The sequence below is a fragment of the Podarcis gaigeae genome (genome assembly GCF_964106915.1).
Source record: "Podarcis gaigeae genome assembly, chromosome: Z".
NCBI classification, from domain to species: domain Eukaryota; kingdom Metazoa; phylum Chordata; class Lepidosauria; order Squamata; family Lacertidae; genus Podarcis; species Podarcis gaigeae.
The window spans coordinates 19,587,932-19,615,433 of NC_139691.1; the positions used below are offsets into that span (position 1 = coordinate 19,587,932).

At 47.1% G+C, this 27,502-nt stretch overlaps 2 protein-coding genes across 6 annotated transcripts in view; one reads left to right on the top strand and one right to left on the bottom strand.

Moving 5' to 3' along the window:
- The window catches only part of LOC310836643 (transforming growth factor beta activator LRRC33-like), a 35,408-nt gene extending 31,702 nt beyond the window's left edge, over positions 1 to 3,706 (top strand). The window contains exon 3 of the mRNA XM_083722263.1: positions 3,669 to 3,706. The gene's annotated coding sequence lies outside the window, so the exon portion shown is untranslated. The remainder of the gene's footprint in view (positions 1 to 3,668) is intronic.
- EDA (ectodysplasin A) overlaps positions 1 to 26,735 on the bottom strand; it is a 50,042-nt gene extending 23,307 nt beyond the window's left edge. Inside the window, exon 1 of one of the 5 annotated variants that reach the window (XM_083722428.1) lies at positions 25,898 to 26,557. In XM_083722428.1, coding sequence (XP_083578554.1) covers positions 25,898 to 26,236 — 339 coding nt within the window. In that variant the 5' untranslated portion in view covers positions 26,237 to 26,557. Of the gene's footprint in view, positions 1 to 25,897 lie in introns of all 5 variants that reach the window. The other 4 variants (XM_083722426.1, XM_083722427.1, XM_083722425.1 and 1 more) reach the window with 4 other exon arrangements.
- Between the last annotated feature and the right edge of the window lie 767 nt (positions 26,736 to 27,502).

The following is a 27,502-nucleotide window of genomic DNA, read 5'->3' on the forward strand; positions in this document are numbered from 1 at the left end:
AGGAGGATCTGAGCACAAGAGCCCTCTTCCCCTCCTGTCAACAGAACATTGGATATAACAATAAAAATAAGCTAGCCTTAGAACATAAGAAGAACCTTATTGATCAGGCCAGTGACCCATATAATTCAGCATCCTATTATCACAACTGGCCAAGCACAGTGGTGAGGGGAGAGCAGGTAATGGCTCTTTCCACCTGCATTACCCAGGAGTAATGGAGCTGATTTCAGAGGAAGAACTGTGAGGGGAGAAAGACTCTGTTTGCCACCTGTGCTGCCCTACCTCCAGCCCAAGGAAGGAACCTTCAGAAGGAAGTTGCTGCCCCGAGCAGTGTGTGTGTGTGTGTTTTAAGAAGCTGAACAGAGTGACGGATTATGAGTCAAGGGGGTGTGGAGTATGTGTGTGTGTGAACTTAACAAGTACATTTTTTGGTGGCTACTTTGCTGGTGTTGTTAATATTGTTTTATAGATTATAAATGCTGTATTGATTTGTTAAGTCATATGACTTTTGCTTCAATTGTGATGTTTAACTTATTTTTTAAAAATTGTTACTTTGCTAACAGTGTTTTACAGACTGTAATTGTTTCCATTGATTGTTTAATTATTCTTTATGGTTTAGGCTGTATTTAGGCTATTATGTCATTGTTATTTATTGTTTGTAAGCCGCTTTGGAATTCATTTGAATGAAAAATGGCACAGAAATATAATAAATCAAATCAAATTAACCAGTCGCATGTTATGAATATCAGAAGATAAGAAACACCTGCTGCATCAGGCTGGTGACCCATCTAGCCCAGCCTCCTGTTCTCAAAGTGGCCAGTCAGATGCCCCAGTGGGAAACACTCAAGCAGTATCTGAGTACAAGAGCAGAATAACATTAGAAGAGCCTCCTGGATCAGGCCATTGGCCCAGCCAGTCCCATAACCTCTTCTCACAGTGGCCAACCAGAGTCCCAGATGTCCTGCAACTAGCAAAGTTTAGGGACTTTTTCAGTTCAGGGTGTGGAGGGGAGTAACATAAAGGCTGACTCACACCTACTACCAAGTGGGTCAAGTCTTTGTTACCAGAAAAGAACAAAAGGAACAGCCCTGCAATGACAAGCAAGAGTCCTCTATGGAGCACCTGATCTGTTAATATTATGAGATGGTGGACAAACAAAACAGGAACTCTTTGGAAACCATAGCCTGAGGTCACCCAAACACAGACCAGCTTCATGGAGAACTCTTATGGAATAAAACACCTGGCAGATTTTTTTAACCCGCCCCCATAAAAAAAACCCCTGCAGCACAAAGTATAAAGCTATTAGGAACACAGAAAGCTACCTGCTCCCAAGTCAAGACCGTAGACCCATCTAACTCAGTGATGTTTACAATGACTGGCAGCAGCTCCTCTCCAGGGTTTCAGGCAAGGTTTTCTATCCCAGCCCTACCAGGAGATGCTGCCAGCAGGGATTGAACCTGGGACCTTCTGCATGCTGTGCAGATGCTGGTCCTTCTCCTACACATAAAATTCTAGTCCTCTTGGGGCCCTCTCACAGCACCTCTCAATCTCCTCTGCTGTTGCTGAATGTCTGGTCAGCTTGGAGTAAGACCACCCTCATCGTTGATCTCATTGTGGAGGAGGCTGATCTGGTCTGTATCACTGAGGCCTGGGTGGGTGAGCAGGATGAAGTCAGTCTCACCCAGTTGTGCCCACCTGGGTACTCAGTGCAGCACCAGGGCAGACGATGGGGGGGGGGGCAGAATTGCTATAGAAATTCCCTCTCTCTCCAGGCTCTCTGTCCCATTTTTTTTTTGGGGGGGGGCTGGATCTAGAATATGTGTTCCTGGCATTGGGCAATTGGAACAGATTAGGGATGCTTTACTGCCCAACTTGCTGCCCAGTCTCCCTGCCTGAACTGACAGAGCTGGTCTCAAAGGCAGTGTTGAGGACTTCCAGACTTCTGGTTCTGGGGCACTTCAACATCCATGCCAAGGTGACTGGCTCTGGGATGGCTCAGGACTTCATGGCTGGCATGATGCCCATGGGACTGTCCCAACATGTCACTGGCCCAACGCATGTGACAGGCCAAACTCTGGACTTTGTTTTCTTAGCTGAGCTGCACACAGAGATCAGCCTCTGAGGCCCTCCTTTGTGCGCATCCTCCACAAGAGGTCTGAACGTTGGTAACATCAAAGTGGGCCTTTTCTGCAGTGGGTCCCTGTTTGTGAAATGCTCTCCCTGGGGAGGTTCGGCTGGTGCCTTCATTATACACCTTTAAGCGCCAGGTTCCTCTTCAACCAGGCCTTTGGCTGATTGACATACAATGCCCTTTTAAATGTGTCATGGGAACGGGGATTATTGGTTTTGCTGTTCCTATTTTTAGTGGGGGGGTTTATATTGTAACTGTATGTTGTGAACCACCCTGAGATCTACAGATAGATCTACAGAGTTGTTGTTGCTACAAATGTTAGCAACAACAACTCCCTCCACCATTGTTCACAAGGCTTGGTTTCCAGATCCATCCTCTTGTCCTCCTCTGCTCACCTTCCAGCTTGTCAATATCCTTCTTAAACTGGAGTCCCCAGAACTGGGCCCAGGACTCCAAGTGGAGCCTAACCAATAAAGCAATATTATGACTTCCCTTGATGGGACACTCGACTTCTATTGTTGCAGCCTAGAATCACATTGGCCTTTTCTGTTGCTGCATCACACTGTTAACCCCAAGATCCTTTTCATGTGGACAATTTTTTTAAAAAATCATGCACACATGTACACATACATCTTTCTTTAAATGCCAGGCAGGCCTGTGCGGGGGGTGGGAGGGGCGGCCTGCTCCAGGACTCAGACAAACTTTGCACAGGCATGATGCCAGGTATCCATATCACCAGGCAGGGAGCTCCGCCCTTAACAGCAGTGGGAATCAGAGTTCATTCATGAGCTCTTTGCCTGGCAGGACGGATTGCTAAAGCTGTTCTAGGCTTTCTCTTTTTTACAATAATGTCCGCCCTCGAACATTGTTTTAATGCTTTCTTTTTACTGCCTTTTGAAGCTATCTATCCATGTATATATCAATTCATTTCCCACTACATTGGGCCATAGGGTGGGGTGGTGCTTTGCCAGCACCAACAGGAGGCAACATAAACATGCCCAAGGGCAGTGGATTGTGTCCATTAAGCTTCTGCCCGTGGTGCGCCGGGTAGCCAAATCACTCCTGAGGCTGTTGACAACAACTGACTTAACAACACCTTTTCTTCCCAAACACGGCCGTTCCTTGTAGCGCATTAAAAAACGCAGATTACATCCTTCAGAGGTGGTAATTAAGGCATCAACTGAATTTATGCTGCCAGATCACATCACTGCTCCAAATATATATTATAATATGTGTTGTAAAAACAGAGGAGGAAAGAATGGCGTTTGCCCGAACATGAACGGGGCTCAACTAGGAGTAGCTTGTTTGTTCAGGCTGTTGCCTTCAGTGCAGGGCACAGCTGTGCCAAACACAGAGATTAAGACATAGAATCATAGAACAGTAGAGTTGGAAGTGACCCCAAGGGTCATCTAGTCTAACCCCTTGCAATGCAGGAATCGCAGCTAAAGCATCCCTGATAGGTGGCCACCTAAGCTGTTTAAAAAACTCTAATGAATAATAGAATCGTAGAATTGAAGTGTTCGGAGGGACCCAAAGGGAGGCTGTGACGGCCACCAACTTGGATGGCTTTAAAACAGGCTCAGATTTGTGAAGGAGAGAGCTACTGATAGCTACTAGCCATAATGGCTATGTTCTGCCTCAACAGGCAGAAGAAGCAATGCTTCTGAATGCCAGTTGCTGGAAACCAGAGGAGGGGAGACGGATCTTGTATTCAGATCCTGCTAGCAGGGGTTCCTGTTGGGGCATCTGGTTGGCCACTATGAGAAGAGGAGACGGGACTAGGTTGGCTCTTTGCTGGATCTGGAATGGCTCTTCTGACATTCTTAGAAGTTCACATTCTGGTCACCAGGATAAACCTGATAGGAGAGTAACAGGGTGTGTTGTTGTTGTTGTTGTTGTTGTTGTTTTGGACATGCTTACTTTTATTGTCCAAGTGGTCCTCTGTACACTTACAGATATGGGACTCTTGTCTGCCCAGACCTCAGACAGAACCTTCTGGAGATGTCCAGTCACATGTCAGTTCTTTAAGATCTCTTAAGAACACAAAGCAATGGCCTATCTGCTGTAGTATCCTATTCTCAAAGTGGCCACCCAAATGCCCCAAAGGGAAACCAGTAAGTAGGACTCAAACACAAGAGCACTCTCCCCTATGGTTTCCAGCAAATTCTATTCAAAAGCATTACTGCCTCTAACAGTGGCAGTAGCCATCAACAGCCCTCCATGAATTTGTCAAATCCTCTTTTAAAGCCATCGAAGTTGGTAGCCATCACTGCCTCCTGAGGGAAGGAGTTCCACATTTTAAATATGCACTGTGCCAATAAGTCCTTCCTTTTGTCTGTCCTGAATCTTCCAACATTCAGCTTCATGGGATGTCCATGAGTTCTAGTGTTATTGAGAGGGGAGGAAATTGTTCTCTATTATCCTTCTCCAGGCCATGGATCATTTTGTAAATGTCTATCATGTTGCCTCTTGCTCACCTTTTCTCTTAGGCAGGGTGCTCAACAAACCCAGTGATTCATTCAATTAATCTCTTTTAAAAAACGTTTATCTATCCCACTCTTTTTTCCTTTACCGATCTCAGTGGGTAAACTTCCTTGACACAGATAACGCTTCCTGTGCCTTGGCAGAAAACAGGGCTCTGCTGATCTATATCAGTGACTGCTTTCAGATGCAGATGAAATATATGGCGGCCGCCAAACCCCCCTTTGTTGCATTGCCAGAAGGAAGGTTTTCACAGAGAGGCCTTAATTCACATGCACACTCTGCAGCAGTTTGGCTTTACCCCCAGTGGTGCACTCCATTGTCTCTGGAGACAGACAAATGCCAACAACTCAGGAACAATGGACTCAACCACAAAGCTACTTCAACTTTACTAATTCATAGAATCACAGCCCTTCATATACAAAACAATTTTTTTTTCCTTCCAGTAGCACCTTAAAGACCAACTAAGTTAGTTCTTGGTATGAGCTTTCGTGTGCATGCACACTTCTTCAGATACCAGATATCTGTAACTAGCCCTTCATATATTTGAAGATGGCTCTCATATCCCCTCTCAATCATCCCCAACTTCCTCAAACGTTCCTCTTCCAGCCTGGTTTCCAGGAACAATGCAAACAATATGAGCATTAAGGAGGAAGAGCCACACTAACCAAGGAAGCAAAAGGCTTGCACACCGATCCCAAGCCAGCCCTGATGTCAGCTCAGTAGAACATTACCCCCACCACTAGACTGGGACTCCAGTCCAAACTGTCTGCTGCGAGTTGAGAGTAGATAACCCTTTGGGTCCCTTCCAACTCTATGATTATATTATTCATTGGAGGTTTTTAAACAGAGATTGGATGGCCACCTGTCAGGGATTCTTAGGCTGTGATTCCTGAATTGCAGGATGTTGGGCTACATGAAACTTGGGGATTCCTTCCAACTCTATAGTTTAATCATTCATTTTACAGAAACTGGCATGCCTACTTAGGATCAGCATTTCAAGCATTTGATCCAAGCTCTAACTGGAGAGTCCTTCTCATTCTCCACTTGCTTCTCCAGCCAGCCAGCCTACCCCAAAGGCAGGCTGGTGGCCAATGACATTCTTGACTCAATAGTCCTGTTACTTTTTTAAAAATATCACCATTCTTTTCTGTTAACCTAACAAGCAAAGGTTTTTGAGACCTGAACATAATAACTTGCTAACATGGAATGTAAGAATATACAAAGAGCCTGCTGCATCAGACCAATGTCCCATCTAGTCCAGCATCCTGTTCTCACATTGGTCAAATACCCCTAAGAACTTAGGAATCTACATAGACTGCCTCTGGGCCATGAGAGCATCAAAAGAGTCCTCCTGGATCAGGCCAGTGTCCCACCTAGTCCAGCACCCTGTTCTCACAGTGGCCAACTGAACTTTTCTCCATCAACTTTCTCCATACGATGCATAATTTTATAAACTTGTTAGACTTAGCCCACTCTTTAAAGTAGATGGAAAAAGGGAAGAGATAAAAGCTTTCCTCCCTCTGTCATAACACCAGAACTTGTGGACATTCAATGAAGCTGAATGTTGATATTTTCAGAGCAGATGAAAGGAAGTCCTTCTAAGTAAATGTATGGAACTCATTCCCACAAGAGGCAGTAATGGCCACAAACCAAGACGGCTTTAGATAAGGATTAGACAAATTCATGGAAGAAGACAGAGCTATAAATAACTTCTAGCCATGATAGGTCTGCTTTGCTTCCATGGTCAGAGGCAGCAATGCTTCTGAATCGCCATTGCTGGAGAGGAGAGTGCTGCTCTTGTGCTCAGGTCCTGCTTGTGGGTTCCCCAAGGCAGGCCTCTGGTTGTCCACTGAGAGAGCAGGATGCTGAGCTGGATGAACCATTAGCCTGATCCAACAACCAGGGTCTTCCTGTTTTTGTATGGAACCTCCAAGTGCAGGGGCAGTCTGTCTCAATTCTCAGGCCACTGAGAGATGATGATGCTGGCCTAGGTGGACCACTGACCTGATCCAAGAGAACTCTTCTTATGTTCTTAGATGCATGAACCTCAATGTTTAGTTGAGCTCTTTGCTAGGGATACAGGAGTGTTGTTTGTTAAGCCCATTTGCCCGCGGCTATGTCTAAGACTCTTTCTGGCAAATCTAAGGGCTGCAATCCAGATCCAGTCCCGCATGCCAAGTCTGAGCTTGCTTCAGATCTCTCATCGAATTCACCCTGTTGTGGCACGGAGTCTCAGCCTGCTAGTGTCTGGAACAGCAAAAACAAGGCTTATGAGTGGGGCCCAATGATTGACACAACGTCCCATTTGGAAAGGTCTAGTTGCCCTCGGGGTCCCCCAGCAGCTTCCAGATCTAAAACTGCTTCTGGACCTTGGAGGTTCCATAAGAAGAACCTGTCTGTTGGTTTAGGCCAACAATGGTCAATATAGTCCAGCATTCTTTTGTCACAGAGACGAACCAGACTATTGTAGGAAATCTGAAAGCAGTGTTTAAATGAGATGAGAAGGAAGGAAACAAGCCAATGTGTAGTGATTAGTGTTTCTGTGTGACCAAGGGTCAATCAATGCCCTCCACCCCAATCCATCTCTGTGTTGTTGTGAGGATAACAGGGGGAGTTGGAGAACCATGTCCACCACTTCTGAGTTCCTCAAATGAAAAAAAATGTTTTTAAAAATGTAATAAACAAGCAAGCTGCAGCAGACCAGAGGCCTGCCTGAGTTCAGCATCCTGTTCTTACAGTGGCCAGCTGGGTGCCACAGAGGGAAGCGCCCAAGCAAGAGCTGAGAGCCACAGTGACTTGCCCTGTCTGTAATTGCCAGCATCTGATATTCAGAGTATTGTTGTCTCCAGTAGAATATAATGGACTCTCCTTCATTAGAGGTTGAATGGCCATTAGAGGTTAAAGCAGAGGTTGAATGGCCACTCCTCAGCGATTCCTTGGCTGTGAGCCCTGCATTGCAGGTAGTTGGTCTAGACGACCCTTGATGTCCCTTTCCAACTCTAAAATTCTATGATACTGTGATAAGCATGAGAAGAAGTCATGGATAGCCTTATTGACCACGAATGTATCTAACCTCCTTTCCTAACACCATCCAAGTTGGACCTGGAAGACTCTGTAACTGAAACCCAACAGAAACCCCAGTTTCAATCAACTACATATGGAGAACTCAATTAAGCTGCAGTTCTCTTCAACTGATGCAAGGGGAAGGTCCCCACTCCTCACTTTGCAAGCTGTCATTGACGTTCCTTCCCTAAAGCTAGTCCACTGAGCTCTGGCATTGCAGGGGGCTGGACTGGATGACCCATTATAGACCTTCCAGGTCTATAACTGAATGATGAATCTGTGATTCTTTGACTGTGATTCCTGCCTAGCAGGTGATTAGATTAGATGGCCCTTGGGAGATTGTTCCAACTCTACAATTCCATGATTCTATGTTAAAAGCTCTACTTCCTTCATGTCAGACAAGCAAGCAGAGTGTTGGACAAGCTTTTGTGCCATAAGACACGGAGTATGAGCCAGTTAAGCACTACAGCATTGAACAGACTTAAAGCATCCAGATGTTTCCTCACTCTGCACTCCAGATGGCTCACAGCTGGGTGACAGCTGTCTGCATTAAAGAGCAACTCTGCATAATAAGTCGCTAGAGAAAAATTAATTTCCCGTAAAAACTTTGCTAGTGATAAAAGGAAAATCCCATTAAAGGTCTCTGACTCCGCAATTGAGTTCAGTTGCGGGGCTATAAAACGATTCCCTTTTGAAATCCCATGGCCCAAGAAAACCCAAAATAAAGATGTGGAGCAGCTTATCTGAGGAGGAGTGATTCCTCTGGATGCTTGCAGGAGCTTTTACTCTTAACAAACCAAGACACAGAGAACATAAGAAAGTAAGAAGAACCCTGCTGGATGAGGCCAATGTTTCATCCAGTTCAGCATCCTGTTCACTCAGTGGCCAAATAACCCTAAGAGACTAGGAAATGAAATAGGCTGCTGCTGGACTTGGAGATTCCATAAGCATATCAGAAGAGCCCTGCTAGATCAGGCCAATGGCCCATCTAGTGCCAGTGTCCTGTCCTCACAGTGGCCAACCAGATGCCCCAATGGGAAGCTTGCAAGCAGAACTCTACCCTCCAGTGCCTTCCAGCAACAGGCATGCAGAAGCAATGCTGCCTCAGACTGTGGAGGTATAATCATAGAATTGTAGAACTGGAAAGGAGACACAGGGCCATCTAGTCAATCCCCTGCAATGCAGGGGGCTTTCCAACCTTGGCTTTAAAACCTCCAATGGTGGAGAGTCTGTTCCTCTGTCGAGTAGCTCATAACCATCAGAATGTTCTTCCTGATGTTTAGGTCAGAATCTTCTTTCTTGTAACTTGAAGCCTATTGGTTTGGGTCCTAAAATCCGGAGCAGGAGAAAGCAGGCTTGCTCCAACTTGCATGTGAAAGCCCTTTACACATTTGAAAATGGCTATCATATCTCCTCCCAGATTCCTCTTTCCCAGGCTAACCCTCAACTGTTCCTCATAAGGACTGATTTCCAGACCCTCGATCATCTTGGTTGCCCTCTTCTGTATACACTTCAGCTTGTCAATGCCATTCTTAAACTTTAGCGCTCAGAAATAGACACAGGACTCCAGGAGTTATCTGACCAGGGCAGAACAGAATGGGACTTTTACTTCCCTTGATGCAGCCTATTACTTCTGTTGATGCAGCCTAGAATAGCATTCACTTTTTCTGCTGCATCACACTGTTGGCTCATGTTAAGCGTGTGGTCTACTAATAACCCAGATCGTTTTCTCATGTACTACTGGAAAGCAAGGTGTCCCCCAGCTTATCTTTGTGCAGATGGCTTTTCCTGACTAAGTGTAGAACCTGACATTTGTCCCTATTGAAATTCATTTTGTTAGTTGGAACCCAGTTCTCCAATTTGTTAAAGTCATATTGAATCCCAGTTCTGTTTTCTGAGGCATTAGCTACCCCTCTTATTTTGGTGTTATCTGCAAATTTGATGAGCATCTCTTCAATTTCTATATCCAAGTTGTTTATAATGATGTTGAACAACGACAGGGGCAGGACAGTACCCCACTTGTTTCTTTTTTCCAAGATGTTGAGGAACCATTGATGAGCATTTTCTGGGTAGAGTATAACCATTGTGGCTAGAAGCCACTAATAACACTCTTTCTCAATGGAATTGTCTAATCCAACCTTTTTGAGTCCACAGCTCCCTTGACCAACTACATTCTTTCTGTGGCTCCCCTGTGGGGCTCAGAAGCCCAGTTATGTCACCCCTTGTCTGTAGAGAGGGGAAGCCTCTCACTCCTTTTCGAATACCCTCCCGTGCGGAGTGTCCCCCCAGCCTTGCCTCCTCTCTCAGTGGGAGTCTTCTGGGCAGCAACCCACCCCACTCCAAAGAGAGGTGCCTCATACGGTCCGGGAAAAAAGGATGCCCCCAAACCTAGGAGCCTGATGGAGATGGCCAAAGGTGAACCTGAGGCAAACAGCCGCAAACGTCTTTGGGAGGCAGAGACATGAGAGGGTATCAAAGGAGGGAGGGAAGGAAAGAAAGAGGGACAGAGGCCACTGTTGCCTGCAGCACCCCTGATTATCTTTCAAGAGAGGAAGAGAAACTTCCCTCTATCCACTTTCTCCATGCCATGCCTAATTTTATCTCACATTGCCTCTTTCTCACCTTTTCTCAAAACTAAAAAGTCCTATAGGGTGCAACCTTTCTTCATAGGGGTGTTGCTGGAAGAAAGGTTGCACCCTATAGGACTTTTTAGTTTTGAGAAAAGGTAACAAAGGTAGGTGCCTTTTTCTGAACCTTTTCCAATATGCTTTTGGAGCTGAGGCGACCAGAACTGCCCACAGTATATTTCAAGTGCAGTTGTGTCATCGACTTGTATAATGGGGCATTATGATACTGGCAGCTTTATTTTCAATTCCTTTCCTAATGAGGATTGAAGTGGGCTGTTGGGCAGAGCAGACAGAATCTGCAGTCCACATCAACCTCATTCCGCTCCTCCCCAGGATTCCAGCAAACATGAGACCAGAGCAGGCTCCACAACTTTTATTTTTTAGTTTCTAGGCTTTCCATCATAGGAAGACGGCGAAGCCAGAAACATGATATTATCTACATTAGCCATTCCTTGTACCGCTTACTAAAGAGGATGGTATTTGCAAATCTGAGAAAAATCTTAGATAAACAATTTAAGGGATTAGAGGAATGAAGAAGAAAACGATTCAGAGATGAAAAACAGCAAACCAAAAAGAAAAGCAACTTCACAGCCAAAGAACAAGTTGATGTGAATGGAATTCATTTAAGCAACAGCTTCTAAAATTTTGCCTCTCAGATGTTCAAGCAACCCAGCTAAGATAAATGTACAAAATACATTCTATTCCCCCTTCCAGACAAGAAGCCCAATGTTTCACACTCTATAGCAGTTGTAAACACCTCATAGAATAGAATCCTAGGATTGTAGTGTTGGAAGGGACACCAGGGATCATCTAGTCCAACCCCTTGCAATGCAGGTATCACAGCTTAAGAATGCATGACATACATACATTCCTACACCTGTTTAAAAAGCACCAATGAAGGACAGTCCAAGATGGATGGTAGTTTCTTGAAGCTGAAATACTGAATGCCCAAATGCAGGCCATTTCAACAAGAAAAGTGGGAGGCATCTAAAGAAACCAGTATAGCTGCATAAGGAGCTTAAAGATGAGCTGAGATTTAAGAGGGCATGTATAAAAAATGTAATAAAGTGGAAATTACAAAGAAGGAGTATACACAAGGAGCCAAAAGTTGTAGGGTGAATATTAGGCGGGCTAAAGCTCAGAATGAGCTCATGCTTCTTGAAAGAGAGGTTATTTGGCATCATTCAAGGCAAGAAGAAGAACAAGCAAGTAACAGGTCCTGTGCATGGAGAAGAGAAATGCTATTGGATGACACAGAAAAGGTGGAACTGCTCAATCCCTACTTTGTGTCTGTCTTCACCCAAAAAGAAAGCGGTACCCAACCTAGTGATAACAGAATAAATTATCTAAGGAGGGAGCTGTAGCCCAAGATAGGAAAAGAGGTGAGCTACTTTAAATGAATTCAGATCTCCAGGCCCTGATGAGTTGCACCCAAGGGTACTAAAGGAGTTTGCGGATATCATATCAGAGCCTCTGTCTACAATCTTTGATAATTCATGGAGAATAGGTGAGGTCCCTGCAGGCAAATGTTGTCTCCATCTTCAGAAAGAGGGGGAAAGAAGACCCAGGTGAGGTTGACACTGATTTCAGAAAAGGTCCTCAAACAGGTAATTAAGCAGTTGGTCTGTGAGCTCTTAGAAAAGGATGCTGTGATTACTTATCATCCTGCAAAAAAGTGACAAGAGGGGTGCTTTAAGGTTCTGTCCTGGGCCTGTTGTTGCTAAACGTCTTGATCTTGATGATGATGAAGATGATGATAATGATGATAATGATAATTATTACTTTATTATTTATATGCCATTCATCTGACTGGGTTGCCTCAGTCACTCTGGGCAGGCTCCCAACAGAAAATTAAACACAATAAAATCTCAAATATTAAAACCTTCCCTGTACAGGGCTACCTTCAGATGTCTTCTAAAAGTCATATTATTGTTTGACATCTGATGAGAGGGCATTCCACGGAGAAGGCATGACTACTGAGAAGGCCTTCTGCCTGGTTCCCTGTAACTTCACTTCTTGCAGTGAGGGAACGACTTGGATGAATGAACTGAGGAGATGCTCATCCTGCAGAAGTCACTAACGTAACGCAGGGCATTCTTCCAGCAGGATAGCAAGTATTTCATAAGATCATAAGAACAGCCTGCAGGTTCAGGTATGGGGAACCATCCAATCCAGTATCCTCTTCTCAGAGTGACTGACCAGATGCCTATTAGGGAAAACCCACAAGCAGGATTCAAGGACAAGGGGAACTCTCTCCTCCTGCTGTATCCAGCAAGTGGTATTCAGAAGCATTGCTGCGTCTGACCATGGAGGAGGAGCATAGCCACCATGGCTAATAGCCATCAATAGCCGAGCCCTCCATGAATTTGTCCAGTCCTCTTTTAAAGCCCTCTAGGTTTGTGGCCATCACTGCCTCCTGCAGGAGATAGTTCCATAGTTTAACTAAGCGCTAATGGTAATGAAACAGTTACTGAACACGTTATCAGTTTCTGGTGCAGATACAGCATAAATGAGACCTATGACTCCTGGCTGGGTCCACAAGCTGCAGTTACATTTCATTTATCTAAAGCCCAAGCTAATTCTGCACATCGACTCTCACCATCAACATCTGTGTCGTGAGAGATGTCTCAATACGCTTTGAACTGTGCCGCGTCACCAGCCCTGGCAACCTTGGGGCGCTAATTCGAAGCAGTTCTTTAGGGATTTTTGCTTGCCATTTGTTGATATTTTTAGACTCCTCGCAGTCCTCCTGCAACTGAAGGAACAACGAGCCATGGATTGATTTACTGCTTGAAAGCAAGTTGCTGTACCCCCCTCCCTTAATAACAGATTTAACAAATTTGTTCCACCTGCTCAATTATGCACCCTCGGCCTTTCTTGTGGTTTCACTGGAGTTTTTTGCAGCCTAAACCTCAAAGGGGCCTGAGCTCAGCAAACTTTGCACCGTGCCTGCCACTCATAATGAGCCCCACTGGAACGCTGCTTCAAATTACGGCTGAGGTTTCGCCTCTCGATTGATGCAAGCAGTCAGATTGCAAAGGCTGATAGGTGCAGCTGGCAAGTAGCATTCAGTTCTCCAGAACATGCATAGAATTTTAGGGCTGGAAGGGACCCCCAGAGGTCCATCTAGCCCAACCCCATTGTAATGCAGGACTTACAGGTAATGATTTTTCATAGAATCATGTTTTTAGCAGGCACCAAAAAGAATAGAGTGAAGGCTCCCTGATTGATGTCAAACGCAGGGAGCTCCAAAGTGCAGGTGCTGCCACACTAAATGACGGGTATTACGTGGCACCTATAACAATGTCACTGCTGCTGGTTGAAGCGGCTGAGTGGGCCTATATGGTATAAGGTGATCAGGCAGGTACACTGGTCCCTTTAAAAGCACAAGGTGGACCTGGGAGGAGCAAGGAGCAGTCTTGCTGCAAGGGAAGGAGGTGGGCATTAAATTGTACAGTAGACAGTTGCTGGAGTAAGAAGATGGGGCGACAGCAGGCAACTGTAAGGATGGGCTCCTGGATAAGAATTAGCATGCGCTCCTATAATCAGTGGTGTATGGTGCACTCTGACCTGGTGGGCAGCTGGGAGGGAAAAGAGGGGGTAGACTGGGAGGAGAAGGTGTTGGAAGCTGAAGGGGTAACAGGGTTTCGTGAGCAGGAAGAGGCTGTGGCAGAGAGCAGTCCAGAGGCATAGAAAGGAGAGAAGGGGAGCCAGGAGATAAAGATGAGGCAGGCTGCTGAAGAAGCCAGGGCGTCTCCCCCTCCTGCTGCAACGTGGTCCCCCTTCCTCCTGTTCTCCCAGAACATGCAAAGAAATGAAGAGGGTGGAGCAAGAAGACAAAGCCTTGGGTTGCTGGGGGAGGAGCCTTAGACATCGTGGGAATGTGGGGCAGCCTTTGCAACTGCCTCATTGAGGCAAGACCTACTGGGAGGAGTTGCTGCGATCACTAGGCCTGCACTATTTATTTGAATTAAGAGTTAACTTCACTGACACCAGGTATTTTATTACTGACCTACTCTTGACTCTGGCTCATGACAGCCAATTAGTAATATAAAGAAGGAATACAGAAGGAGGTTCACCATAACCATCAGAAACACACTTTCCCCTCCACCTAGTTTGTGGTGTTAGGTCATCCATTGGGGTTGCCAAGCCCATCTCCTTCCCATAACCTGAATGGACCACAGGACAGAGGCAGCAAAACCCTGGAATTGAGATGTGACCAAAATCTACTGAGTGGAGAAAAAAATCCTATTCTGTCAAGTCTTGCACAAATGTTCCTTGCTAAAAGTTTAGTTTGCAATTCCTGCATGACACGGGATTGGACAGGGTGGCCCCTGAGGTCCCTTCTAGCCCTACAATTCTATGATTCATTGGAAGTTTTTAAACATAGGTTGGATGACTACCTGTCAGGGAATCTTAGGCTGTGATTCCTGCATTGCAGGGGGTTGGACTAAATGAACCCTGTGGGTCCTTTCCAACCAACCCTACAATCCTATGCCTGTATGAGCATTATGTCTGTTTCGAGCAAGTTGCCATCGGCGCCAGATAAATACTCTTTTGTAATGGGGCTGAGACAAGGCTCCTTGAGTCACTTGTTATGGAAAAACATGCACTGGTGTTTGACAGGTTTAGCTCAGATATTTTTTTCTGAAAGAATAGTTTAGACTCTCCTTGGAAATAGTAATAGCTGGCAAGCTCTCAGCAGAGCCCCTTGAGTTGGAGACACTGTTGATTCCAGAATTCATCTCCTGGATTAGATCCATGAAGCCCAAAGGCAGGAGAGTTTGCCAAAAATCAGAATAACTTTTATACGTTTAGTAACTCAGTATGTGACGCCTCTACAGCACTTTCTGTTGGAAGAATTGTGTTGCATTTTGCACACAAACTAGGACTGCATCGATCTTGCAATGCGGGTCACTATTGTGCCTTTTGGGTTATGTCTCGAGGGGCTGTCAAAGCAAAGGTCCAGGGAGAATTGATGCAGAGGGACCGTAGCCCAGGTCTGGATCATCCAATTCTTAGAAACAGTTTTCAGGTATCTCAAGCACATTTGCCATAATTAATAAACTACCAATATTCCCTGTGATTATCATTTATGGTGGGAATGTAAGTAGGTGCAAGATTTGGAGGGGATTTAATTTTGACAGAAATGATAAATAATACTAAAGAAACCCTTGTTTCTTGTCCAAAATTAATGCTACTAAATATGTTTTATGTCAAAAGAATTGATTGTATATTTGCTCTTGAGAGCACAAGTAGTCATTGCAACACAATGGAAAACATCACAAAACCTTACACTGGATGCATGGTACCACTCACTCTGAAATAAACTCTAGTGGAGAAAATTACATATAATTTGTTATTTTGACAAGGACTAGAACCTCCAGACATTTAGGGGAAGGCTCTGGACATAGTGTATCTTGATTTCAGTACCGCTTTTGACCAAGTTCCCCATGACATTCTTGCAGAGAAGCTGGTAACTGTTAGGTGGATTTGTAACTGGTTAATTGACCAAACCCAAAGAGTGCTTACTAATGGTTCCTCATTCTGGAAAAAAAGTCCCATGTAGGGTGTTGCAGGGTTCTGTCCTGGGCCCAATGTTGTTCAACATCGTCTTTATAATGTGTGCGGACTAGAGTAACCAAGATGATAAAGGAAACAAAGCCTGTTTTTATCTTTTGCTGGTTTGTCGTAACTGAGAGAATGAGTATGTGTACCCCTTACTTCTATAGTTGCCCTATTGCCTATTTAGCATGCTCACATCAAAGTGCAAGTAGATAAATAGGTACTGCTCCAGCGGGAAGGTAAATGGCGTTTCCGTGCGCTGCTCTGGTTCACTAGAAGCGGCTTAGTCATGCTGGCCACATGACCCGGAAGCTGTACGCCAGCTCCCTTGGCCAATAAAGTGAGATGAGTGCCGCAACCCCAGATTCAGGCATGACTGAACCTAATGGTCAGGGCTCCCTTTACCTTACTTATGTATGTAGGTGCTTTTACCTTATGCCGGCCTATGACCATGATACAGATTCTTCTTTTTCAAGCCTTAGGAGGAACAGTGGGGGGATTTGGGTATGCTTAGCCTGGGTAAGAGGACTCTGAGAGGAGATATTATACCTAAAGGGCTTTCAAACCGAAGGCAGAGCAAGCTTGTTTTCTCCTGCTCCAAAAGGTAGGACCTGAAACAATGGCTTCCAGTTACAAGAAAGGAGATTCTGAGTAAACGTCAGGAAGAGCTTTCTGATGATAAGAACTGTGGGACAAACTCGGAAGATGGTAGATTCTCCCTCCTTGAATTTTAAGCATAGGCTGGATAGCCACCGGCCGCATATGATCTAGTAGAGATTTCTGCATTGCAGAGGGTTGGACTAGACAACCCTTAGGGCCACTTCAACTCCTCTATGATTCTAAGAACTATGGAACTCACGATCAAAGGAGGCAGTGAGGGCAGCCAACCAAGATGGCTTTAAAAGAGAAATAGGCAAATTCATGGAGGGCTACCCATGGCTACCAGCTTTCACAGTTGGAGGTAGCTGTGCTTCTGAATACCAGCTGCAGATAACCACAGGAGGGGAAAGTGCTGCTCTTGTGCTCAAATCCTACCTGTGGGTTTCTAACTGAGGCATCTGGTTGGCCACTGTGAGAACAGGATGATGTAGATGGTCCATTGGCCTGATCCAGCGGGCACATCTTATGTTATATACTTCTGTCACATCATTGGATGAGTGCCTTTCACCTGTGATGGCTGGCAAGACAGTGGCAGCCACACCTGGATCAGGAGAGCTTGGCTGCAGTGGTCCAGCTACTGGAGACTATGAAGCCAGGAATTATTCCCTTCCGCTTTGCCTGGAATGCTGAAGACTGATACTATCAATAGAGCATACCCTCTGCTTAGAGGCCTAACTGGCTGTGATTTGCCACCAAGCCAGATTTCATACAATTTATAGTGCTTCCAAGTCCTATCCCAGAAAGGTGGCCCAGCAGGATACCATGGTTGTTGGTATTGAAAGCTACCAAGAGGTCCAGCAGAACCAACAGGGACACACTTCCCATGTCCAGTTCTCAAGATGACCAAAGCCATCTGTCCCATAACCAGGTCTGAAACCAAATTGAAATGGATCTAGATAATCCGTCTCCTCCAGAAACCCCTGGAGTTGAGATTATATGATCCAGTAAGTTGCCCAGAAGTGGGATATTGGAGACTGGCCAATATTTTTCCAATGCAGTGGGATTCAGGGAGGGCTTTTTCAATAGAGGTCTTATAGCTGCCTCCTTTAGGAACACTGCAACCTTGCCTAGTTGTAAGGAGGCTGTGACCACTCCGCTCACCCACTTTTGATGGGCCAGGAAAGGCAAGGCTGACACAGATGTGTTTGCTCTCACGCTTCCAGGATCCTGCCCACATCCACAAATCGAAAAGTATCTATTAACACTGGACAAGCAGGGGCCAAGGTTACATGCATATCTACTCTATCATCCATGTCAGGACAGAGCCAAGCAATCTTCTCAGTGAACTGCTGAGCAAATTGTTCACAGCGAGCCATCGAGTGGTCTAAATTCTCCTCATGTGGGCCAGAGTGTAAAATACCCCTGACCATCCAAAACAGTTTTACTGGATGGCTCCTCGCTGATGCAATGGTGGCAGAGAAAAAGATTTATTTGCTGCCACAATGCCATACAAAATAGGCCTTCAAATCACCTGTGTTTCTTCGGACTCATTCAGAGTTCCCACCAAAATCACTCTAGTCCCTATCTCACATAATGCATGATCACCAGCTCCCTAGAGAACCATGGGCCTGGTTGCCACCCAGGTAATTTCTCCATCCCAAAGGTCTACCAGAGCTTGAAATAGGGTGAGCATATGTCTGGATTTTTCCAGATACGTCCTCTTTTTAAACTTTAAAATTTCTGCCCAGGTGGATTTTTAAAATAATGCAAAATGCCCAGATTTTTTTCCTGCTGCCTGCGTACATCTGGTCTATGCTGTCCAGGAGGCCGCTGATGGCGGCTGCTCTAGGACGAAGAATGGGTGTGCAGTGTCCAGTGGTGGCGGTGCTACTGCTGCTTTGGAGAGCTCTGCAGCTTTATCATAGGCAGGTGCCGAAGTCGCAGAAGAAACTCTGGCAGCCGAGGGAGCGGCTTGCAAGCAGCAGCAGTAGAGAGCAAGCAAGCATGGTGGGATGGGGTTTTCAAAATCGAGCGTGAGACATCCAAGGCCTTGCTTGCTGGGAAAGACGCCCGCGCTGGGCATGGGTGGAACTACCTTTATTGAGGGAAAAGAAAAGAAGAAGGGAGGGGAGGGTGCCACCACCGCATGCCCCCACTTTCCCGTGGGTGTGCTCAGGAAATTGGGTTTTTCCAGCAGAGCTGAAGTGAGTAAGTCTTGCTAACCTCGCTGCACCCAATGCCACACACAGGCACGAAAAGCACCCCTGCCGTTACAACACTGATTGGATCGTGAATGTTAATCAGTGGTTTCCCCACGCTACTTCCTTTCCCCAAATAGTCTCACTTTTGAAATGGTGTGGTGGTTGGCTGGAAAACTAAGGTGGGGAGGTTTAGATGTAACCCCAGTCGAAAGTTGGCAGGAAAGCCCGGCATATTTGGAGTGCGTGGCAGGGTGTGTGTACCAAAACAAAGCTATACCTTTCAAATTGGCCAAAGAGGATTTAAAATGTAGGTTGGCTGCTGTTGGGTAAAACTGTCTAATGTTTATTTGTCGGGGGGGGGGGAGAGAGAGGCAGGGAGAGAATGGAAGGTGGCTGGGCGACAGCGGGGGGGCTGAGGAGAGCATGGTGTATGCAAATAGGCGGAAAGGTAAGGCCCCAAATGCCTGCCTTGGCCAGGTGGTGCATCATGCAGCCGTGCAGTGATGGGGGAGGAAGGTGGTGCGTTTCAGAAGAGTCCTTGCCCCGCTCTAGGCCCCAGTGCAAATGTGCCTTTGTTTTAATCAGGCTCTTGCCAAATTTTGCTTTCCTTTCTTAAAAAAAAAAAATAATCATCACGTCTTCTCTCCCCCCACCCTGCCTAACCCAGCCAAATGTGGCATGTGAGACAAGTCCGCCACTCGCCCTCTCCTGCAGCGGCTCCAGGTCTCCTTGGCTCTGTTCTCCTCAAGTGCCTCTCTCCTTGCGCAGTGGCTTAATGGCAGGCACTCCCTGCTTCCCCCCACCTGCATCTGCAAACCTGACAACCGCCTGTAAACATGGGGATCGGAAACTGTGTCCCACCAATGTCAGCTTGTGGCTGCTGCCCCCTCTGCCCTGCCTGCCCTTCTCTTCTGTTCGCCAGCCCCCTACCCCTTACCCCACAAGCTCATATATTTCTTTTGCTACCTGCTAGCTGGAGGAGGAAGAGGTCTCGATCCCATCGGAAGAATGGTTGAGCTGAGTTGGCACATTTAATGTGCACATCCCCCTTAATGAGCTTTCGGCTTTAAAAATATTTGTCATGTAATTTGTTTGTAATGCTTTTTTCTGTTTCTGAGAACTGATTAAAACCTGCCTGAACATTATTTTTTATAGGCAGACTTAACATATTAATGGCTGCCACTGAACTGAGTGGGCTACATTAGTGATTCTTAATCACTGCAGTGCTTGTTTTGCGGGCTGGTTGGCCTCGCAGGGGTTATTAATATGTTGAGAGCTTATTCCCCAGTAAAGGTAAACAACCCCTAGATGGTCTAAGGCAGACGTGTCCAAAGTCTGTTTTGGAGACCTAATCTAGTTTAATCCGGCCCCTGTGGCAGTTTATTTCCTGGGGTAAAATCCTAAAAAGGAACTTAACAACTTTTGGGTAAAAATAATAAAAAAGCTCAACAGCTTCAATCCTAAAAAACTTGGGTCGGCCCTTTCGGCCCTTCACTTCACCAAATCTGGCTCTCTTTGATAAAAGTTTGGACACCACTGGTAAGCTGACCAAGGGGTGTGGTGCTCATCTCACTTTAGGCCAAGGGAGCTAGTGTGTGTCCACAGACAGCTTTCCAGGTACAGTAATGTGGCCAGTATGACTAAACTGCTTCTGGCACAACAGGGCATCGTGATGTGTGCCAGAGTGCATGGTCATAAGGCAAATGTGTCCTCTTTTTTTGCTTGTCAAAATATGGCAACCCTACTTCAAAAAAAAAATGCCTGCCAAGGAAATAGGAAACTCCCCAAGAGCCACTATCGTAGTTGGTCCCCCACCACTGCAGAGGTTCTGAGTTCCAGTGAGTCTACACTCCACCAGGTAGTGATCTGACCAAGACAGTGGCACTATAGAAAGTTCCTCTACTCTTAAGGTTACCATCAACCAATTCAGGACAGAAAACCAAATCCAGACTGTGCCCTGCAGCATGGACCGGGCCAGAAATTATTTGGGACAGACCCATGGTTGCCATAGCAGGAGTCCTGAACCACTCCTGACGCACCAAGTTATGTAAAGCAGACATGCTAATATAATTTTTAAAATAATATATATTTTAAACTGCTGCTTTTATTCACATTTTGATTTTTTAGGAATACTTGCTTTTACTTCTTTTTTATTGATTATTTTATGCTTAGAGCTTTTTACAATTAGGTAGTGTACAATTCTGAAAGATGCACGGGGTGCTCTGCTCTCTGAAAAGATGCAAGAGGTGCTCTGGAAGAACTGTTTACAGATTTACTGTCAGTTTTAATAGACATGATATATGCAACTTAGCCTGTGGGTATTTCTTACAAAACTTGGCAATGATCCATATACTATAAGCAAACAGAGGAAAACACCAGGAGAAGCTCTTAAGTGGCAAATTGGATGGGTTTTATCCTTTTGCTTATGAAGGTGCTTAAGAACATTATATCCCTGCATGATAAACCCACAAGCTCTTATTAGCTTGAAATTTGCTTGGCGTTTATTTGTTTATTTATTTGCATTTCTATTCCATCCTTTCATCTCCAAAGAGCCCAAGGTGGCATCCAGGGTTCTCTCTTCCTCCTCATTTGATCCCCACAACAACCATGCTGTGACAGGTGTTAGAAACTCAGATAGAGAAGCAAGGCGCCAAATGTCTCGTTAAACCAAGGTTGCAGTCGCCAAAATGGAATGTCTAGTTGCCATTTGTAGGAATGACAGCTCTAAGGTCTTATTTTTCGAATAATGACTGTGATTGATTCTCAGTTAAATATCTGGCTAGTTCAGAAGAGCTAGGTGAAGAGCTTTGAGAACTTAAACAAGAAAAGTCATTTGAACCAGGGATAGTCCACATATACTTTGGAATTCATTCTGATTGTGCAGATGCAATATAACTGATAAGCGTTCTACAGGATGGGGTATTAGTGTGTGAAAACACAAGATCCAATGATTCCCAGAGGGTGAAGATGTCAGGCACCATCCTGGCACCCAGGCAACTTCACATGGTTGCAAATGGTTGAAAACCAGGTGCATAATTTGCCTGGCAAATTTCAAACACTGGCTGTGAGGTAGGTTAGGCTGAGAGGCAGTGACTACCCCCAAGCTCAACTAGTAGGCTTCATAGTTGAGCCTAACCTACCTCACAGGTTTGTTTTGAGGATTGGATGGGGAGGAGAGAATAATGCTCACTACCTTGAGCTCCTTAGAGAAAAAAGGTACGTAAATGCAAATAAATAAAATAAGATAATAGATTATGAGTGGAAGCCAAGGGAACACAGACACAGGGAGCTTCAGTTTCCAAAATAAAGCAGTGCTTATATATCCATTGTCTACCTGCAGAGTGATATGCAGAATGCAAACTTATTTCATGGATCAGGGCAGGACCAGGACAATTTGTCAAGGGCCGGTCAGCCTTACCATGAGACTCCTTGTCATTTCAGCTTCTATATGAATTGCTGTGCTTACGTCAAATTATGAACAAGGGGAAAGAGCTGTAGTCCCCAACACACCCCACGGGGGGACAATTTAATTTTTAAGGCGGGCAATTTGATTTTTAAGGGGGGGCAATTTGAGAATGAGTTATTAACAGTGAATGACCTTTTAGGCTTCCTCTACATGAATAGGAGTTCATTTTTTGAATAATAAGTATTATATGTCACAGAGGGGAGACACCAGGATTTTAGTGATGCTTACATGGGGCATGGTCAAAAAAAGTTGGGAACCACTGGGTTAGAGCTAGTGTGGCATGATGGTTAGAGTGTCAGACAAGAACCTAGGAAAGACCAGAGTTCAGATCTGCACGCAACCATGAAGCTCACTGGGAGTAACTTTGGGGGCCAGTCATTGACTCTCTCAGCATAACCTACCTCACAAAGTTGTTGTGGAGATTAAATGAGATGGGGAGAACCATGTTTGCCACCTTGAGCCCCTTGGAGAAAAAGTCGTGATATAAATGCAACAAATAAATCTTGCCATTAAAAAAACACAGCTTCTTGTTATTCCAGAGCAGTGGTTTTCAACCAGTGTGTTGTAGCACCCTGGAGTTCCTTGAATGATGGTCAGGGGTGTCGTGGGCAACACTGGCCCCTCTGTCCCTCTTTCCCTCTAAGAAGCAAGTGGGTGAAGGAGCCCAACCAACCAGTCTGTCAGCCCTGGCTGTTGGGAATGGGCGGACAAGTGGGAGGCTGGGCAGGCAGGCAAGCAAGCAGCGCACTGGCTTTCCTTGTGCTGGCTGTATGCAATGCCTGCCTCAGAGCTGAGTGCCCAGTGCTCAAAGGAAGTCCTTCCAGCATGCAGGCCCAGCAGCGATCCCTGTTGCCTCCCAAGGTGAATAAGGTGCAAGTCTCATGTTCACCTTTGGCCAGTCTCTGTCAGGCCACTAAGTCTGGGGGCATCCTCTTTCCAGGCCCCTATGGGGCGACATGAGGATGCACATCTTTTGGGGGGGTGCTGCTGCCCAATGAGAGAGGAGTGGAGGCTGAGGGAATGCTCCGCAAGGGAGGATATTTTAAAGGGTATGGGGCTGCCCACTCTACAGGCAAGGGGCACCCAGCACCCAAGGGGAGACCTTCTGCCATGCAGGCCCGGTGGCACCCAAGGTGAGGTGCAGGCCTCATGTTCACCTTTGGCCAGTCTCTGCTGGGCAGCTAAGTCTGGAGGCATCCTCTTCCCAGGCCCCTGGGGGACACAGTGTGAGCTCTCTTTGGGGCAGGGGGGCAGCTCAGAGATCAGGGGCAGCAGCAGTGGCTGCCCTGAGGACTCCCAAGGAGAGGAGAGAGGAGAGGAGGCTAAGAGAACACTCCACAAGGGAGGGTGTTCAAAAAAGGGTGAGAGGTTGCCAACTCTGCAGGCAAAGGGTGACATAACTGGGCTTCTGAGCCCCACATGGGAGCTGCAGAAAGAATGCAGTTGGTTAAGGGAGCCATGAACTCAAAAAGGTTGAAAACTTTTGTTCTAAAGCATCGGTCTTCAGCTGAGAGGTTAGGAGACACTTGCAGTTTGTGGCCTGATAATTCGCAACAGGAGGCCTACCACCTTGCAGACATAGAGTAAAAAGAAGGTCCAGAAATGCATGTTTGGATTAAAAGTGGGTCCTGGTTTTGAAAAGGTTGAAGATACTGCCAAATGACTGCATACAACTCTGCTGACCATAGTGGTAAATTTGTTCACCCATTTTTAAAAGACGGATAGCTCTTTTTAAGTATCAAATCATACCTACAGTTACAGTTTATTACAACAAACAAAGAAGCCCCCTTCAAATGTAGGCTAAAACATGTTACTTTAAATGGGGGGCAACGAGAGATTAGATAGATAATACAGTGGTACCTCAGGTTACATACGCTTCAGGTTACAGACTCTGCTAACCCAGAAATACTACCTTGGGTTAAGAACTTTGCTTCAGGATGAGAACAGAAATCGTGCTCCGGCGGTGCAGCGGCAGGCCCCATTAACTAAAGTGGTGCTTCAAGTTAAGAACAGTTTCAGGTTAAGAATGGACCTCCGGAACAAATTAAGCACGTAACCCGAGGTACCACTGTATAAGAGCATTAGAAGAACCTGGCTGTTTGATTAGGCCAGTGGCCCATCTAGTCCAGCATCCTGTTCTCACAGTGGCAAAATGCCCAGAAGAACCTAGGGATCTAAATAGACTGTCTCTGAACCTGAAGTTTCCATAAAAGCATTAGCAGAGCCCTCCTGGATGAGACCGAAGGGGACCCTTCCGGTCCAGCATCCTGTTCTCACAGTGTCCAAACAGACACCTCAATGGGAAATCCACAAGCAGGATTCCAGAACAGGAACAATGATCCTTTTAAAAATAAGTGTTAGATGGGGCTTCTTGTCTTGAAATGCAACAACTTCTCCCGATCAGATCAGAAGAAATCAGAGCAACAGCCTGAAATAACAGCAGCTGCCCATAACTATTCATTTGGTCTTTACCAGGAACCCAAAATTACTGCTCACATTTGGGCAGATTTAAGGCATTTTTAAAGAACAACAACGAAAAGTTCATGGAATACAGAAGAAAGAAACTGACCCAGTCAGTTCATTTGGGCATACAGAGCAGGATCCTCCTTAAAAGCAGAAAATAGGCATCTATTTTATGGCCAGTCTTTGTCAAGCACACAATTAATTAGCACAGCCTGGAAGTTGGTGGTGTTTTGCAACTGGAAACCATAAATTGCAATGTCTCATATTGGTATAATTATTGGGGGTGGTGTGGAGAGAACGCCTCACCACCACCACCACCACAATGTTCACATTCGCATGGGTGACACAATTACTTGTGGAACCTCAGAATTGTAGAGTTGGAAGTGACCAAAAGGGTCATCTAGTACAATCCACTACAGTGCAGGAATCTCAAGTGAAGCATCCATGACCTATGACCTATGTCCATCTGACTTCTGCTTAAAAACCTCCAGCAAAAGAGTCTGCCAACTTCTTCAGAGGGAGTCTCTGTTCCACTATTGATGGTTCTTACTATCAGATGGCAGGGGTGTCAATTTGAATAAAATCTGGGGGACAGATAAGCCCCTTCCCAAATAATTGATCACATCATTTGAATGGCAGTGCCCTACAACTTGGGGGCAAAGGGCTAGACCCTCTCAAATATTTTATGGGGGGAGCAAATTGACCCTGGCCCCTAGGAGTTGGCTCCTTTGTCAGAAAGTAGTGTTTAGTCGGAATTTCCTTTCTTGTAATCTCAATGCAATGAATCACAGACACTCACTTGCTTATGTGCCAAACTCAGTAAACGAGCGCTCTCCTCGGGAGAAGGTGGCATCGTCTTCTCCTTCACTGGAGGCTTTTAAACAGAGATCGGACAGCGTCTGTCCGGGATCTTTTAGTTGTGAGTCCTGGATTGCAAGGGTGCTGGACTAGATGATCCTGCGGGGCTCCCTGCAACTCCACAAAAGTTACTGCCTGCTCTACGAAGCCGCCGCCCCGCCATCGCCGCCGCCACAAGGCGGGCTGCCAAACCACGATCTCCCTGAGGGTTGTTGGGGCCAACAGCGGCCTCCCGCTTCCCCATCCCTCTTCAGCTCTGGACCTGCGACCCTCCCGCCCTCGGACTCCAACTCCCGTCAGTCCCCGCCGTAGCGGCCAGGGCCCAGGGACGCTGGGAGCTGGAGTCTGGCAGCCCATTTGCAGCGGGCGAGAGCGCGCCGCAGGGCCCCCGTGCAGCCCCTCCAGCGCCACCTGCGCCCCACCGACCAACCGCCGGACCCACCTGCTGCTGCTGCTGCCGCTGCCTGCCGGACTCCTGAGCGAAGCGGTGCTTGGGCCGGCCGGGACCGGAGACCTCGCCCGCCGCCCCCCCGTCCTCGTCGTCTGCGGTCCGCGCGGCGCTGCTCTGCCTTGGCGGCCAGGCGGCCTCCGCCTCCCGGCGGCGCAGCTCGGAGCGCAGCTCAAGATAGCAGCCGAGCGTGAGGAGGTGCAGCGCCAGCGAGAGCGCGAAGAAGCCCGACAGCGCCCGCCCCACGCCCCTCCGGGCCCCGCCGCAGGAGCCGCAGCCGCTCCCGCCGCCACCTCGGCCTCCTCCTCCTCCGGCTTGCGGCTCTGAGCCCATGGCGCCGGCCCCTGGGGGCGCTACTGCGGCCTGCCCATCCCGGCTGCGGCCCTCCTGCTCCTCCGTGGCTGGGTGCCTGGCTGAGCGGCCGGCCGGGGCTGAGCGCGGCTGTCTCCGCCTCCCTCGACGGCCGCTCGGGGCGTCCGGGCTCCGGAGGCGGGAGCGGGGGCGGAGCCGGGGTGGAGCCTCCTCTGCGCCGGAGGGGGGCCCGAGGGGCCGCTTTGTGAGGGGCCCAGGGGTCGCAGCTCCCGCTGGGCTCCCCTTCGCCGGAGCCTTCTGAGCGGGCAGTCTGCTGGGGGCGCTGCAGCCAGATGGCCCTGCCTACTGCTGCCTACACTGGCTGGCAGCAGCGGCGCTCCGGCTTTCCAGGCGAGAGGACTCCTCCAGCTCTTGCCTGCAGCTGCTTTCGCGTACTAAGCCCTAGTGAAACCTCCTTACGAGGCGGCTGCTCAGCCGCAAGGGCCGCCCCCTCAGCGGTTGGAGGGCTGCCGCCAGACCGCCCCCGAACCCCCTTCGCTCCCGCACCTCTTGCTGCTAGGCGTGCGGGGAAGTTGCGATGCTGGGGTGAACCCAGGCGCCTTTTGAGGGACGGCAGCGCCTCCTTGGGGCTCATCCCCTCCTCCCTTACGTTAAGGGGAAAGTCGACTCCTCTGATCCGATGCCCTCTTCAGGAGTGAGACAGAGACGAACTCTTCCAACAATGGGAGAGCAGAATAGAATCATCTCCTCGGGCAGAATAAGAGCGGAGGTGCAGCCTCTCCCGTTTTTCCGGCTTAGGAACATAAGTAGAGCCTGCTGCATCAGGCCAAAGGGGACCGGCTAGCCCAGCATCCTTGTCCTCCCAGTGCCCTTTATGGGAAACCAGCAAGCACAATTCCAGCACGTGAGCACTTTAACCTCCTCGTGCAGTTTCCAGCAATTGGGATTCAGAGCATTGTTGCATCTGACCATGTAGGCAAAGCATAGCGTTATAGATTTGGGTTTAAAATAATAAATGGTAGGATTTTGATGATTTGGGATGTGGAGGAAGAAATGCAAACTGCAAAGGAATTCCTGGGCTAACCTACGCAAAATGACCTGGCCAAGCTAGGGCCATTAAGAAACAATAGAGGGCCTTTGAGGGCCATTGGCAATGCTAGAGTATTGTCCTTACCCCCTGCCCTGAGGTGTGAACAGAGACAGGGATTTGGAAGGTTGCCAGGGTAACTGTGTCTTTGAAAAGGGAGTCTGGAAGCAAGGGGTTCTGGGAAAAAGAAGAAGGAAGAG